Genomic DNA, 16,851 nt, shown 5'->3' on the forward strand with positions numbered 1-16,851 from the left:
TGTGGACTTCCTGGGGAAGGAGAACATTCTCTCGTGAGGGGTAGCATTGGTGGCTGTACAGAGCAGTGACCGAATGGAATGGAGCGCCGCAGGGAGGACTTCCTGCCAGCGAGAGGTCGGAAGGCCCTTAGATTTCAAGTTTAAAAGGACTGCCTTCCAGACCGTCGCATTCTCCCTTTCCACCTGGCCATTCCCCCGGGGGTTGTAGCTGGTGGTCCTGCTTGTAGCGATACCTCTCGAGAGCAGGTACTGCCGGAGTTCGTCGCTCATAAAGGATGAGCCCCTGTCGCTATGAATATAGCTAGGGAAACCGAACAAGGCGAAGAGGTCATTCAGACATTTAATGACCGTGGTACTGGTCATGTCTGAGCAAGGGATGGCAAACGGGAAACGGGAGTACTCATCAATTATGTTGAGGAAGTACACATTGCGATCGGAGGAGGGGAGGGGCCCTTTAAAATCGACACTCAGCCGTTCAAAGGGGCGCGTGGCTTTGATCAGGCTTGCTCTGTCTGGCCTATAAAAATGCGGTTTGCACTCGGCACAGATTTGGCAGTTCCTGGTCATGGTCCTGACCTCCTCGATGGAGTAGGGCAGGTTACGGGATTTGATGAAGTGAAAAAGCCTGGTGACCCCCGGGTGGCAGAGGTCATTGTGGAGGGTCTTCAGTCTATCGACCTGCGCGTTGGCGCATGTACCACGTGATAGGGCATCTGGGGGCTCATTGAGTTTCCCGGGCCGGTACAAGATATCGTAATTGTAGGTGGAGAGTTCGATTCTCCACCTCAAGATCTTGTCGTTCTTGATTTTGCCCCTCTGCTTATTATTAAACATAAAAGCTACTGAATGCTGGTCAGTGAGCAGGGTAAATCGTTTTCCGGCCAGGTAATGCCTCCAATGTCGCACAGCTTCCACAATGGCCTGGGCCTCCTTTTCGACAGAGGAGTGTCGAATCTCGGGGCCCTGGAGGGTCCTTGAGAAAAAGGCCACGGGTCTCCCCGCCTGGTTAAGGGTTGCAGCTAGGGCAAAGTCGGATGCATCGCTCTCCACTTGGAAAGGGATGGACTCATCCACTGCGTGCATTGTGGCCTTCGCAATATCTGCTTTTATGAGAGTGAAGGCTGCACAGGCCTCTGCTGTCAGGGGGAAGGAGGTGGACTTGATGAGGGGCCTGGCTTTGTCCGCATAGTTGGGCACCCACTGAGCATAGTACGAGAAAAACCCTAGGCATCTCTTCAGTGCTTTTTGGCAGTGGGGGAGGGGGAGCTCCATAAGGGGGCGCATCCTGTCGGGGTCCGGGCCGATGACTCCGTTCTCCACTACACAGCCGAGAATGGCAAGGCGCTTGGTACGAAACATACATTTGTCCTTGTTGTATGTTAGGTTCAGCCGCTGGGCCGTACGGAGGAATTTCTCTAGATTAACATCATGGTCCTGCTGGTCACGGCCGCAGATGGTGACGTTGTCTAGATAGGGGAAAGTGGCCTGGAGCGCGTTCTGGTCGACCATCCGGTCCATCTCCCGTTGGAAGACTGAAACCCCGTTGGTGACGCCGAAGGGAACTCTGAGGAAGTGGTAGAGACGACCGTCAGCTTCAAAAGCTGTGTACTGGCGGTCCTCAGCCCTGATGGGGAGCTGGTGGTATGCCGACTTCAGATCAATCGTCGAGAACACCCGGTATTGTGCTATCTGATTGACCATGTCAGATATGCGGGGGAGTGGGTATGCATCTAGCTGGGTGTAGCGATTGATCGTCTGGCTGTAGTCAATAACTAGGCGCTGTGTTTTGCCAGTCTTCACTACCACCACTTGTGCTCGCCATGGGCTGGTGCTACTTTCAATAATCCCTTCCTTCAGGAGTCTTGCTACCTCGGATTTAATGAAGCTCCTATCCCCGGCACTGTAACGCCTGCTTTTGGTAGCGATGGGCTTACAGTCGCGGGTGAGGTTAGCGAACAAGAAGGGGGGGGGACTTTAAGGGTGGAGAGGCTGCAAATGTTGCGCGGCGGGCGATTTAAAAGCTGCTGGCTGCAGACTGTGAGTGGGGGGAGGGGTCCGTCGTACGCTAATGTGACACTCTTAAGGTTGCACTGAAAATCCAACCCCAGTAGAACGGCAGCGCAAGGATGGGGCAGGACCAGGAGTTTAAAATTTTTGTATTCTGTGCCCCTTACTGAAAGGGTCACTACACAGTAGCCACCGACGTCCGCTGACTGGGCTTTGGAAGCCAAAGAGATCTGATGTCGCGTCGGCAGGACCGGGAGAGAGTAACTCCGCACCGTGTCGGGGTGGATAAAGCTTTCCGTGCTCCCGCTGTCAAAAAGGCAGGTAGTGGCGCGGCCATTTACCTTAATGTCCATCATGGACCTGGACAGTTGATGAGGGAGAGATTGGTCCAGCGTCACGGAGGCCAGCGTATGGTCGAGCGAGTCGATGTGGTCGTCAGATGAGGCGGTGGTTGAGTCCGGGTCCCCCGTGGTTGAAGTTGGAGACGTCCGAGATGGCGGACAAAATGGCGGCGCCCATGGTCCCGATCCCCACGCGGCTGGGGGAGTCCAAGATGGTGGACAAGATGGCTGCCCCCATGGTTCGCACGCGGCGCTGCTGGCGTTAGCGGTTTTACCTTTGCAGGCGCTGACATAGTGTCCTTTCTTCCCGCAGCCGGAGCAGGTAGCGTTTCTCGCCGGGCAGCGTGCTCTGGGGTGTTTTGCCTGGCCACAAAAATAACATTTCTGTGCCTTGGACATCGCAGCAGCAGTTGAAGGTGGCGGTCCCATGACCCAAGGTTGTGGCGTCCACGTTGCGGAGCGGTTAGGGGAGAAGGCGTCCATACTCCTGTGGGCCGCGTCGAGCGAGAGCGCGAGGGACACTGCCTTTCTCAGGTCCATTTCTCCCTTTTCCAACAGTCTCTGCCGGGAGTAGTCGGACCTTAGACCCGCAACGAAAGCATCTCGGATCAGTCCCTCCGTGTGTGCTGCGGCTGATGCTTCTTTGCAATCGCAGTCTCGGCCGAGTATCCGTAGTGCCCATAGGAAGGCCTCCACCGATTCCCCGGGCTGCTGTCTGCGGGATCTTAAGAGGTGCCGGGCATAGACCGTATTTACCGGGCGTGTGTATTGCCCTTTTAGCAGACCGATAGCCGCCGCGTAGGTCGTCGTGTCCTGGATTATTGTATAAACTTGGTGGCTCACCTTTGAGGCCAGGATTTCCAACTTGTTTTCGTCCAGGGTCACAGTTGAGGCTTGCAGGTAGGCCTCGAAGCAACGCAACCAATGCACGAATTTGGTAGCCGAACCCGCTTCTTGGGGGTCTAGGTCCAGGCATGTTGGTCTGAGGGCTCGCAGCAGCTCCTGTTGCTCAGCGTTTGGTGCAGCAGCCTGCTGTTCAGCGTTTGGTGCAGCAGCCTGCTGTTCAGCAAATGTCGACATTTTGTTTTTGCTAATAAAATTGATGCGCTATCAATTACTCATAAAAGACTGAGAGTTAAGAGAGTAACTAAAGGCTTTTATTAGCAAAGAACAGAGCATGCCTCTCGTGGTTGACTGGGTTCCAAGAAGCCAGGGGGCTGCAGGTCAATCACCTTTATACCTGGGCCTGTGTGGGTGGAGCCAGCTGAGACATGTTGAGGCATGCATAGGTACAACAGTGTGTAACAACAACAACAACAACAACAACAACACCAGTGGTTTACCACACCCTGTAATAATTTTGTATGCTTCAATGAGATCCCCTCTCATTCTTCTGAATTCAAGAGAATACAGGCCTAGTTTACTCAATCTCTTCTCATACGACAGTCCCGCCATCCCAGGAATCAATCTCGTGAACCTTTGTTGCACTCCCTCTATGGCAAGTATATCCTTCCTTAGGTAAGGAGACCAAAATTGTACACAGTACTCCAGGTGTGGTCTCACCAAGGCCCTATATAATTGAAGTAAGACTTCTTTACTCCTGTACTCAAATCCTCTTGTAATGAAGGCCAGTATACTATTTGCCTTCCTAATGGCTTGCTGCACCTGCACATTCACTTTCAGTGACTCATGTACAAGGACACCCAGGTCCCTTTGAGCATCTGCATTCCCCAATCTTTCACCATTTAGGAAATACTCTGCCTTTCTGTTTTTTCTTGTTGTTGTTGTAACAACATTTTAAAAGTAAGACAAACCTTATTCAGGAAAGAAAAGTCATGTGGGTTATGAGGTATTTTTCACTCCATCACTAGTGGAATGAATGTTGTTCCTCATTGTGTATCTTCTATATCATTCAATAACTCGCATACCCATTAAGAAAAAAACACAATCTCTAATAGCGTGGAATTAAAATTGTCACTATGAAACCTTGGGTTGCAAACAGGAAACAATAATGAGCAATAGTTTATTCAGAGACAGAAATTCATACCTCTAGTACAAGCCAAAGCTGATCTCCATTCTTTACATCCTTCTTATAGTACATCCCATAGAACTTGACCACATTTTCATGATCCGAGAGAGCTTGGAGGATGTTATACTCAGCCTCGATTTCTTCATCAATATCCTAACACCAAAAGTAAATAAAATGATCGAAAGGTTTGAGATCTTCAGTGTCAGGTCTGCCAATTAAAACAACATTTTCCAGAGTCTGCATTTATAGAATCTGGTACTGAATTTAGTATGAATCTAATATACCGAACTGTTGAGACCGTTTTGCATATGTGAAATAATGATGCAACACATTTAAAAGATTCAGAATAGTGCATAACATCTGTGGCATTTCAAAGCTGTTGCCCCACTATTTTCATCTGCTAAAGGGGCTGACTGGGGAATGATTTCACTGATGATTACAGCTCCCCAGTACCTCATCAAAATGGGCATTCTTCATGTGTAAGCCTAGCTAGTAAGTGTTGTTCATTTCATAGACATCTTTGTGTCCACAATTGAGGCCATCTGCAAAGGTGCCTCCTCCCCCCAATGCTGCCCCGGCCCTCAGTCTTTCCTCCTGTATTCTTCCTCCCCTTTTCCCACATTACAACAGTGACGCCACTTCAAAAGTACTTCATTGACTGTAAAGCGCTTTGAGACATCCGGTGGTCATGAAAGGCGCTATATAAATGCAAGTCTTTCTTTTCTTTATCTCCCTGAGATTCTGCAGCATTTCGCTACAACTTTTGAGCCCTTGGCCCACTTAACTTGTAAATAAAACTCATCTTCATCCCCAAATCCCAGTTGCTAACCTCCCAATTTCCCTCTCCTAAGTCCCATGTTTGTCAATATTATTAACTTATCTCTATCGTCTGGCACCATCTCAAACTCCTTCAAAACCCTTCTGATGATCCCCTCCTCAAAAACGTATCCTCAGTCCCTCCATTCTCTCCAACTGCCACAGTATCAAGTGTCAGCAGTGGCTCAGTGATTGCAATTTTTGTCTCTGAGTCAGAAGATTGAGGGTTCAAGCCCCACTTCAGATGCTTGATCACATGAAAGGTGTGTGGGAGACTACAGTCTCCCGCGTAAAGAAATAGGCAACACAGCGAGCTACAAGAAATAGGTCTTTACTCCAACTCTCACAATACAGTACTCAATTCGTAAAGCCCGCGAGCCTGTGATGACTCACGGATTGGTCACCTGCTGGAACCTGAGCAGCAGGCAAGTCTGAACATGCCTTATTCCTCTCAGCTTGCAACTGTCTTGCGGGGGGAGGGGAATACAGCAGTTAAAAGGGGATTATACAGGTTTATCTACATACACACAGTGTTTCCCCAATGTGGCAACGCCACATACGCCCCCCCAGAATCCTCGTTAACTGTAAAAGTCAGTCTCTGCGGAGGTTTGACCAAATGGCCGTAGCGGTTGTAGTAGCCATCTGGCGTGTGAGGAGGGCTGTCTGGGAGGTCGGCCGGTTGGTTCGTCGGCTGGTCTGGCGGCTGGTCTGCCGGTGGGCTGGCTGGACGAGCTGCTGGCGAAGGTGGGGTGGCGGCCGGGAAGTAAGGTTCTGGCGTGTCTTGGTCCTCTTGTGGGGCCGCCGCCAACGCGGGAGGTCTGCCCCGCCGTGGGGGGAAGAGCCGGACGAAACGGGAAGCTGAGGTCCAGATGCGCCGGTTTGAGGCGGTCTACTGAAATAAGGTCCGGCTTCCCGCCGACGTCGATAAGAAAAGCTTTGTCCCCCCGTCTCCAATACTGAGAAAGGGCCGGTGTATGGAGCCTGCAGCAGGCCTCTGTGCGCGTCCCGACGCACGAAGACGAACTCCGCATGTCGTAAGTCCCGAGGCATGTAGGACGGCTGCGGGCCGTGTTGCGAAGTGGGCACTGGACGGAATTGCTGGGCCGCGTCCTGGTGCAGGGAAAGCTGTCTGGCGGCCGACCACGGCTCCGTTGTCAGGGGGAGGAAGTCGCCTGGTACTCTGAGCGGTTGGCCGTAGGCCATCTCGGCCGCGGAGGCGCGGAGGTCCTCTTTGGGCGTGGTGCGCAATCCCAGGAGGACCCAGGGTAGTTTGTCGATCCAGCTGGTGTCGGCCAGGCTGGCGCGGAGGGAGGCTTTCAAGGAACAATGAAAGCGCTCGCAGAGCCCGTTGGCCTGCGGGTGGTAGGCTGTTGTCCTGTGCAACTTGGTGCCGAGGCCGGCGATGATGGCATTCCACAAGTGGGAGGTGAACTGGGGGCCTCTGTCCGAGGATATGTTGGTCGGCACGCTGAACTGGGCCACCCATGTCGAGATGAATGCTCGCGCGATGTCGGTCGTGGTGGTGGAGGCGAAGGGAACCGCCTCGGGCCATCTGGTGGTGCGGTCGACGATCGTGAGCAGGTGTGTGAAACCGTGCGACGGCGGCAAGGGGCCTACCAGATCGACGTGGACGTGGTCGAAACGCCTCTCGGGCACCGGGAAACACTCCAATGGCGCCTTGGTGTGCTGCTGGACCTTAGCGCGCTGACACGCCACGCATGTGTTGGTCCAGTCTCTCACATCCTTGTGGAGTCCAGGCCAGACGAACTTGGCGGACATGAGTTTCTGAGACGCACGCATCCCTGGATGTGAGAGGCCGTGGATGATGTCGAAAACTCGCTTGCGCCAGGCGGATGGGATGACCGGCCTAGGCGAGGGGACTGAGACGTCGCACAGGAGGGTTGTGCCGGCTGCGTGGAAGTGGATGTCGGCCAGAGTGAGGCTGGTGGTTGACGTCCTGAGGGCCTGGATCTCCGCGTTGGCGGCCTGGTCTCTCGCCATGCTGGCGTAGTCGACGCCCAGGTGCACTGCGTGGAGCGAGGGTCTTGAGAGGCAGTCGGCCACCAAATTGTCCTTGCCGGCGACGTGGCGGATGTCCGTGGTGAACTCCGAGATGAAGTTGAGTTGGCGCTGTTGGCGCGCGGACCAGGGTTCGGTTACTTTGGCCATGGCGAAAGTGAGCGGCTTGTGGTCCACGAATGTGGTGAACGGCCGGCCTTCCAGGAGGAAACGGAAGTGCCGGATTGCCAGGAACAGGGCCAGGAGCTCTCTGTCGAACGTGCTGTAGGCCTGCTCGTTCTTGCGCAGCTGTCGGCTGAAAAATGCCAGTGGCTGCCACGCGCCTTCGACCCACTGTTGCTGGACAGCGCCGACGGCGTAATCCGAGGCGTCCGTAGTGAGGGCGGTCTTGGCGCCCGGGATGGGATGGGCCAGTAGTGTGGCGTTGGCTAAGGCGCTTTTGGTCTGGTGGAAGGCTGTCGCCATCTCGCTGGACCAGGTGAGTTGCTCTTTGCCCGTTTTGCCCCTGGTGGCTTCGTAGAGGGGGCGCATGAGTGAGGCGGCCTTGGGCACGAAACGGTGATAGAAATTGACCATCCCCAAAAATTCCTGCAGCACCTTGACCGAGGTGGGCTGGGGAAAGTCCGCCACCGCCTGCACCTTGGAAGGTAGGGGAATGGCTCCCCTTGACGAGATTCTGTGGCCGAGAAAGTCAATTTGGGCTGCTCCGAACTGGCATTTGGCCAGGTTGACGATTAGCCCGTGTTGGCTGAGGCGCTGGAAAAGAGAGCGCAAATGCGCGATGTGCTCGGCCTTGCTGGTGCTGGCCACGAGGATGTCGTCCAGATAGACGAACAGGAAGCTCAGGTCCCATAGGATGGAATCCATGAGCCGTTGGGGCGTTCTTGAGCCCGAAGGGCATGCGCAGGAACTCGAACAGTCCGAAGGGGGTGATGACCGCCGTCTTCTGGACGTCTGCGTGGTGGACGGGGACCTGATGATAGCCACGAATCAGTTCGACCTTGGAAAAGATGGACTTTCCTGCTAGGTGTGCCGAGAAGTCTTGGATGTGCGGAATGGGGTATCTATCGGGCGTGGTGGCATCATTGAGCCGTCTGTAGTCGCTGCAGGGGCGCCAGCCACCGCCCGGCTTGGGCACAATGTGGAGGGGGGACGACCAGGGGCTGTTCGAGCGGCGGATGATGCCCAGTTTCTCCATCATGGCGAATTCTTCCTTGGCCACCGCCATCTTGGCTGGGTCCAGGCGTCTGGCTCGGGCGAACACTGGTGGTCCCGTAGTGGCGATGTGGTGCTCGACACCATGCTTGTCTGCCGCGGCTGAGAAGGTCGGTTGTGTGAGCCTCGGGAAATCTGCGAGTAGGCGGGCGTAGTCGTCATCCGCCGGGGCAGAGCAGGACCCGACGAGAGCCGGGCTGTTGCTCTGCTAGCAGGCCAGTGAAGCGAAAGTTGCTGCGTCGATCAGGCGCCTGTCGCAGACGTCGACCAGGAGTCCATGGGCACAAAGAAAATCGGCGCCCAGCAAGGGATGTGCCACCGAGGCCGTCACGAAATCCCACGTAAATCGCTGGTTGTTGAAACAAACCTCGGCCCGTCGCTTTCCAAAAGTAGCGATGGCTGCGCCATTTGCCGCCACGAGGGGTGGGCCGCTGCAGCCTGCCTGGATGTCGAGCTGGGAGGCAGGAATTATGCTGCATTGGGCTCCGGCGTCGCAAAGGAATCTGTGCCCTGAAAGGGAGTCGGTTATGTACAGCAGTTTACCTGCAGTGCCAATGGCCATCGTGGCGGCGGGGGTGCGGTCGCGCGGGCCTAGACGGCGGCGCGGGGCTGGTGCGTTGGGCCGGGTGGCCATCTTGGTTTGATCGAAAGAGCAGGGTGCTCTGCAGCGTTGGGCCTTGTGGCCGAAACGCGCGTGGTAGTAGCATAGTTCTGCGGTCTGGCGTGGCGGCGTGCGCTCGGTGGTATCGGGGAGCCTCGCGGCTGCACAGCCGAGTTGGGCGACGGCGAAGACTTTGTCCGTGGCGGCTGCCAGTTGCACGCAGTCCGTGATCGGGGACCCCGCGAGGGCAGTCTGTACCTGCTGAGGAAGCAGGCTGAGGAAAAGGGCCCGAAACAAGAAGCACTGCGGTTCAGAGCCCAGGAGCGCAAGCATCCAGCTCATCAACTGAGTCGGGGTAGAGTCGCCGAGGCCTGGTAGTGAAAGAAGCCTACGGGCCCTCTCCTCCCTGGACAGGCCGTAAGCCTGCAGCAAGCGGCCCTTAATGGTTGAGTACTTGCCGGTCTGTGGTGGGTTCCCCAGCAGGTCGAGAACTTCGGCGGCGGTGGAGCTTGCTAGTGCTGAGACTACGTGGAGGTACCTTTCTTCATCGTCTTGAACCCTGCGAAGGGTGAATTGGGCCTCCGTGTGCGCGAACCAAGCTGGTGCTTGGTGTTCCCAGAAGGTGGGGAGCTTCAAGGACGCGGCGCCGGCCGACATCGGGCTGTTGCTGGTTGCCGTCGGGTCGTTGCTGGCCTCTGTGGGGCTACGTGAGTCGGGGGCTTCGGCTGCCGACATTCGGGGTCACCAATGTGGGAGACTACAGTCTCCCGCATAAAGAAATAGGCAACACAGCGAGCTACAAGAAATAGGTCTTTACTCCAACTCTCACAATACAGTACTCAATTCGTAAAGCCCGCGAGCCTGTGATGACTCACGGATTGGTCACCTGCTGGAACCTGATTGGTTTTCCTTCCCTCAGCAGCAGGCAAGTCTGAACATGCCTTATTCCTCTCAGCTTGCAACTGTCTTGCGGGGGGAGGGGAATACAGCAGTTAAAAGGGGATTATACAGGTTTATCTACATACACACAGTGTTTCCCCAATGTGGCAACGCCACAGGTGTTTCTTTCTTTATCTCTAACCTTCCCTCTCTTTACTGGAATGCATTGTTGACTTACAACTATACTTACATCTTTCCTGCAAACTGGCTTTGTCCCACCCACAGCACTGAGACTGTGCTGCTTAAAATCACAAGTGCTATCCTGTGCAACCGTGACCATGGCTTATTGTCTCTCTTCATCTTGCTTGACCTCTCCACTGCTTTTCACCCTGTTGACCTTTCCAACCTCCTCCGACATGTCTTTTTGATAGTTCACCACCATGGTTCTGCTCTCTCTTGGTTCCACTCATACCAGACCCAACAGAAACATAACATCACCTCCAATGGTTGTTGCTCCTGTGCCCACACAGTCATCACTAGTGTAGCTCAAACCGTTGTCCTGTTTTCTTCATGATTTATATGCCATTTCTTAGATATCACCCAGCAGCATAGAATTAGCCTCCAGACGTACACCAACAGCACCCAGCTTTACCTCCCCATCTCCTCCATTGATCCCAAGATGTTGCTACACTCTCCACTACTTAACTGACATTATGAACTGAGTGAGCCAATCAGTTCTGGCCTTTTGGAAATCTAAGTACACATTGTCGCATTTGTCACTGGTGCAGTGCATGAACTCATGTCACATCGATGCCAAGTATGCAGTGCATTGGGGCACTGTGCGTACACCAGGCTCGTGTAAAGGTGACAAAGGTGACCCACACTGAGACTTGTGTCTGATTCCTACAGAGAAAACAAACAAACTTAGCTTAACATTAGTGATCCCTGGCACACTCAACTTCAATGTCTATGTGGCATCGCAGTAAAATATATTGCAATGTTTAATTTAGCTTTTTGCTGTAGTCTTTATCCTGCTTGTGTAGAATTAGTTCTAATTGGCATACTTTGCTTTGGATCAATTCTTTCCCCATTTACCGCTTGTAAGCCATTTTATTAATCTCTGACAGTATTGTAAATCTGAACTTCCAAACAATTCCCATTGCAGCCTTGCCTATGTCTCAAAAACACCCCACAAGTACTTAGCCATGTTGGAAGACTGTTTGTTGTTTCCTGGGTTCAGTGGTTTGGGAGTTAGATTGTTGACCTGTTGCCCGAATTACATGATTGGTTTTACAAAAACCACTTCCTCTTGCTACAAAAAAAATAATAACATAACCATAGCCTAAATGTGCTTTTAATAGGGCCATGGTCAATTACCACTCAGCAGCTGTAAATTGACCTACATAACAGCACATGCAGCACAATGTGTGCCACGTCAAGACATTTATTTGTGTGCTGACTGTGCTGATATGTAATAAAAATGTAAATAGCACTGACTTGAACTAGATCAAATAGGATGTGATGCAAGCTTAACTGCCAACTCTGCGCACAAAATGTTGCTGCTGGTTTAATAAAGTCCCAAAACTGAAAATCAGAAATTCACTCTTTCAAATTTTTCAGCGCAGTAAGTGTTTTCACAAATAATCTGTTGACATTTTGTTTTCTAAGCTCACACATGCAAAGTGGTCAATTTGGGCAATGGAAGTTTCTGGTAGCTATCAAGCTGCACCCCAGCAACAAGTGAGCACCCTCTGGAGAAGAGAATATTTGGAGAGAAATATGGGGTAATTCTCACTTTGGCCACGGGTGGAAGCATGATGGTTACAGATTTTTTTTAAATATTGGTTCCTGGGATGTGGGCGCTGCTGGCAATGCCAGCATTTATTGCCCATCCCTAATTGCCCTTGAGAAGGTGCTGGTGAGCCACCTTCTTGAACTGCTGCAGTCCGTGTGGTGAAGGTAATCCCACAGTGCTGTTAGGGAGGGTGTTCCAGGATTTTGACCCAGCGACGATAAAGGAACGGCGATATATTTCCAAGTCCGGATGGTGTGTAACTTGGAGGGGACCGTGCAGGTGATAATGTTCCCACACACCTACTGCCCTTGTTCTTCTAGGTGGAAGAGGTCATGGGTTTGGGAGGTGCTGCTGAAAAGCCTTGGCGAGTTGCTGCAGTGCATCTTGTAGATGGTACACACTGCAGCCACAGTACGCCGGTGGTGGAGGGAGTGAATGTTAAAGGTGGTGGATGGGGTGCCAATCAAGCGGGCTGCTTTGTCCTGGATGGTGTTGAGCTTCTTGAGTGTTGTTGGAACCGCACTCATCCAGGCAAGTGGAGAGTATTCCATCACACTCCTTACTTGTGCCTTGTAGATGGTGGAAAGGCTTTGGGGAGTCAGGAGGTGAGCCACTCGCCTCAGAAAACCAAGCCTGCTCTTGTAGCCACAGTATTTATGTGGCTGGTCCAGTTAAGTTTCTGGTCAATGGTGACCCCCAGGATGTTGATGGTGGGGGATTCGGCGATGGTAATGTCATTGAATATCAAGAGGCAGTGATTAGACTCTCGCTTGTTGGAGATAGTTGAAGTGGGGAAAGACTTCAATAACATCACTGGCAGCTCACAAAATGGTGTAAGAGAGACAGTTGCTAACATGTAAGACCAAATCCATAAGGTGTGGTCAAGGTAACTGACCTTTGAGACTAAAAACAACTCAGTGGAGACATGGGGCTGGATTTTCATTCAGAAGTCAGGTAGGAGGCAGGACTACAACTTTCAGGGTTGTAGTCCCGCCTCAATCGAGTTGTAGCCAACCCACGCGATTTTGACTTGATTGACCTTGATGAGCCCGCCCAGCTGGCTCAGCAGGCCAATTAAGGGCCACCCGGCAACAGGTGACGTCACAGATTGACATTTCATCTGTCAAGACCTTTTGACAGATGAAATATTAGCGTTTCACAGCTGCTTGAAGCTGTCAAACACTGACAATCTGTACTTTAAAGTTAATTCCTTCCTCTCAGGCTGATTTAGAGATCTCCCCGGAGCAGAAAGCTGAATGCTGCAATTTTTGACAGCTCACAGCCATTCTGCTTTCTGTGCCGGTGAGATGAGGGACTCCTGAGACCTGAAGGAAGGAAGGCTGTAAAGGTAAGAAAAGGTTAGTAAAACTTCTTTAAACACTTTACACACACCAAACACACTTACCTTTGCACTCATGCATCCATCACTCACCTGAACACCAGACATCTCAACCCCTCCAAGCCCTTCATCCTGACGGTCCGCCTCCTCTAACTTGGCATGGTTTGGAGCCGTCAGGAATCCCACACTTCCAACATTAAAAATAGGTATTAGGTTAAAAACTGCCTGTTAACTACCTGTTAACAGGCAGTTAATTGGCACTAATCCCCTTCCTGCCTCGGGGAGGTGGGTCCCAGTGCGGGGTGGGTACCTGCCTCCTTTGAAACTGGCATGGAGGCGGGTTGGGTGCGGGATGGGTTCGGGACCCCCGATTTCAGGATTTTAACCCCCCACATGCCTCCAATCCCGCCTCCACGGCCCAATGAAAATCCTGCCCATGATGTCTAGCACTTCAGCTGCCCTGAGGGTTTTATTATCTGGGTCACAATGCTTCCAAGTTATCTTTTAATCAGCGTTCAGCAGTTTGGGCTAATAATTGAGTATGCAGCTTACACCTGTTTACCTTTGGACATGTAACCCAATCCGTGAAGGTGCATGCGGGCCACAATCCAATTAGGTTGCAGGAATGAATTGTGCATGAGGTTGCCATGCTTATTTGAATGTATAAAAATGTAGTGTTTGCTGTAACAATTTGGAGAAGTCTGGCTAAAGACAGAGCAGATTGTCTCCCCACCAGTGTAATAAAGACAACTTAACTATCAATCTGAAAACCTTGTGTCGAGTGTTGGTTTAAAATACTCCACATCAATTGGCATCACGAACAGAATTCCTCACGGAAGAGAGGCATGGGCAGCACGGTGGCATAGTGGTTAGCACAGCACCAGAGACCCGGGTTCGAATCCGGCCTCAGGCGACTGTCTGTGTGGAGTTTGCACATTCTCCCCGTGTTTGCGTGGGTTTTCTCCGGGTGCTCCGGTTTCCTCCCACAGTCCAAAGATGTGCGGGTTAGGTTGATTGGCTATGATAAATTGACCCTTAGTGTTAGGGGGATTAAATACATGAGGTTACAGGAATAGGGTGGGATATGTGTTGGTGTTGGTGTAGGGGTTACGGGGATTGGGTGGGATATGTGTCGGTGCAGGCTCGATGGGCCGAAATGGCCTCTATCTGCACTGTGGGGTTTCTGTGACTCTGTGATTTCTGTGATGGGCGAGTGAAGCCGAGCCAAAAAACGTGAGTACTTTTAAATTACCACGTACAGTTAGGGCAAGGCAACACCATCTCATGTCCACCGCCCCCTTTGGAATCAAAGGACTAAAAGATTTGAATCGATGAGTCAAGTGGTCTCGGGGTTCGGGCGAAACTAACGGAAGTATAGGCGTGGTCTGAGTTACAAGTAGTGCGTTAACTTTGGTGCAAAGTATAAGCATACCTCTGACAACAAATAACCTGAACAACAAAAAATAGGCATGGTATGAGTTGCAAGTAGTGCAGAAAGTTTAAGCATACCTCTGACAACAAATTACCCGAACAAAATTGTTGCAAGTACTGTCTCACTCTGCGAGAGTAAAGTTAGGGACGTACCGCTGACAACTGTGGTTACAAGTACTGTCTCACTCTGCGAGAGTAAAGTTAGGGACGTACCGCTGACAACTGTGGTTACAAGTACTGTCTCACTCTGCGAGAGTAAAGTTAGGGACGTACCGCTGACAACAATTAACCATGGGAAGTGAAAAACTCCAGTGGGGACTGGAGGGGACAAAAATAAAAGATTAATTGACAAAATGGTTAAAAACGATTGGCAACAGAACGACCCACCAGCCAAACAAAGAGAATGGTGGGCCAAAGAAACAAAATTAAAGGAAGAAAAGGCCATCATTTTAGTGGCTCGCACATGTTATGAGTTGAGTAGATGTACTCGAATATGGACCAAAAACGAGTACCAGTAATGGCAACAGCTCCTGTAACGCCGTCGGAAGTGAAAGGAGTAGACAAGGACGAGATAGACTGGGACGCGCTAGGCCGAAAAGCGGCTGAATATGACCCTGACTATAATGATGGGGAAATCCCGCCCCATATGACATTGTAAAAGCAGCACCTATTAAGGTGGAATTTATTCCGGGCACCCCCACAGTGCCTATACCGGCAGGGGCACTCCCAGGCGCCATAACCATCCCAGCAGTACCAGCTCAGATTAAGACCACTTACGTATCTTTTTCCCCAGGAGATAAGAACATAAGAACATAAGAACATAAGAAATAGGAGCAGGAGTAGGCCAATCGGCCCCTCGAGCCTGCTACGCCATTCAATAAGATCATGGCTGATCTGATCCTAACCGCCAATCTACTATCACAGAACCATCTCCTGAATCTAACAGAATTAGACACACGAAATAGGAGCAGGATCAGGCTACACGGCCCCTGGGCCCGCTCCGCTATCCACAGGGCCATGACCGATCCGAACCTAGACTCATGTCCAAATTCCTGCCCGCTTCCCGTAACCCTTAATTCCCTTTACTTCTAGGAAACTGTCTATTTCTGTTTTAAATTTATGAAATGATGTAGCTTCTACAGCTTTTTGGGGCAGCATATTCCATGGACCTACACCCTCTGAGTGAAGTAGTTCCTCCTCAGCTCAGTTTTGAAAGAGCAGCCCCTTATTCTAAGACTATGCCCCCTAGTTCTAGTTTCACCCATCATCGGGAACATCTTCCCCGCATCCACCCGATCCAACCCCTTCACAATCTTATATGTTTCAATAAGATCGCCTCTCATTCTTCTGAACTCCAATGAGTAGAGTCCCAATCTACTCAACCTCTCCTCATATGTCCATCCCCTCATCCCCGGGATTAACCGAGTGAACCTTCTTTGTACTGACTCGAGAGCAAGTATGTCCTTTCTTAAGTATGGACACCAAAACTGTATGCAGTATTCCAGGTGCGGTCTCACCAATACCTTGTACAACTGAAGCAATACCTCCCTATTTTTATATTCTATCCCCCTAGCAATGAAAGCCAACATTCCATTGGCCTTCTTAATCACTTGCTGCACCTGCATACTAACCTTTTGAGTTTCGTGCACCAGGACTCCCAGATCCCTTTGTACTTCAGTACTTTCCAGTTTCTTGCCATTAAGATAATAACTTGCCCTACGATTTTTCCTGCCAAAGTGCATAACCTCACACTTTCCAGTATTGTATTCCATCTGCCAAATCTCTGCCCACTTACTTAGCCTGTCTATGTCCCCTTGCAGGTTTTTTATGTCCTCCTCACTCACTACTTTCCCTCCCATCTTAGTATCATCTGCAAACTTTGATATGTTACACTCGGTCCCCTCCTCCAAATCGTTAATATAGATTGTAAAGAGTTGGGGACCCAGCACTGACCCCTGCGGAACACCACTAGTTACTGATTGCCAGTCTGAGAATGAACCATTTATCCCAACTCTCTGCCTTCTGTTAGATAGCCAATCCTCTATCCATGCCAGAATATTATCCCCAATCCCGGGATTTTTTATCTTAAGCAATAATCTTTTGTGTGGCACCTTGTCAAATGCCTTTTGGAAGTCTAAATACACAACGTCCACTGGTTCCCCTTTATCCGCCTTATATGTTACTTCCTCAAAGAACTCCAGCAAATTTGTAAATTGAAGTTGCTTCAAATACTGCCGGAAATAAAGCCCCGACAGAATAATAGAGTCATAGGCCTAGAAATTCGGTTGGTTGCACCAGCGATTAGCACCTAAAGAGCCCGAGATTTGGGGCGTTACCCAATTTTCGGACATGCGCAGTGATCCTAGCGCATCCTGCCAT

At 51.3% G+C, this 16,851-nt stretch overlaps 1 protein-coding gene across 3 annotated transcripts in view; it reads right to left on the reverse strand.

The window, feature by feature from the left end:
* The window catches only part of myo3a (myosin IIIA), a 722,675-nt gene that overhangs the window by 585,326 nt on the left and 120,498 nt on the right, over positions 1-16,851 (reverse strand). For all 3 annotated transcript variants that reach the window (XM_085987739.1, XM_085987740.1, XM_085987738.1), the window contains exon 3: positions 4,396-4,530. In XM_085987739.1, the coding sequence (XP_085843865.1) occupies positions 4,396-4,530 (135 nt within the window). The remainder of the gene's footprint in view (positions 1-4,395; positions 4,531-16,851) is intronic.

Source organism: Somniosus microcephalus, chromosome 5 (genome assembly GCF_052327205.1).
Source record: "Somniosus microcephalus isolate GS21.2 chromosome 5, FLI_Smic_1.0, whole genome shotgun sequence".
Taxonomy (NCBI): Eukaryota; Metazoa; Chordata; class Chondrichthyes; order Squaliformes; family Somniosidae; genus Somniosus; species Somniosus microcephalus.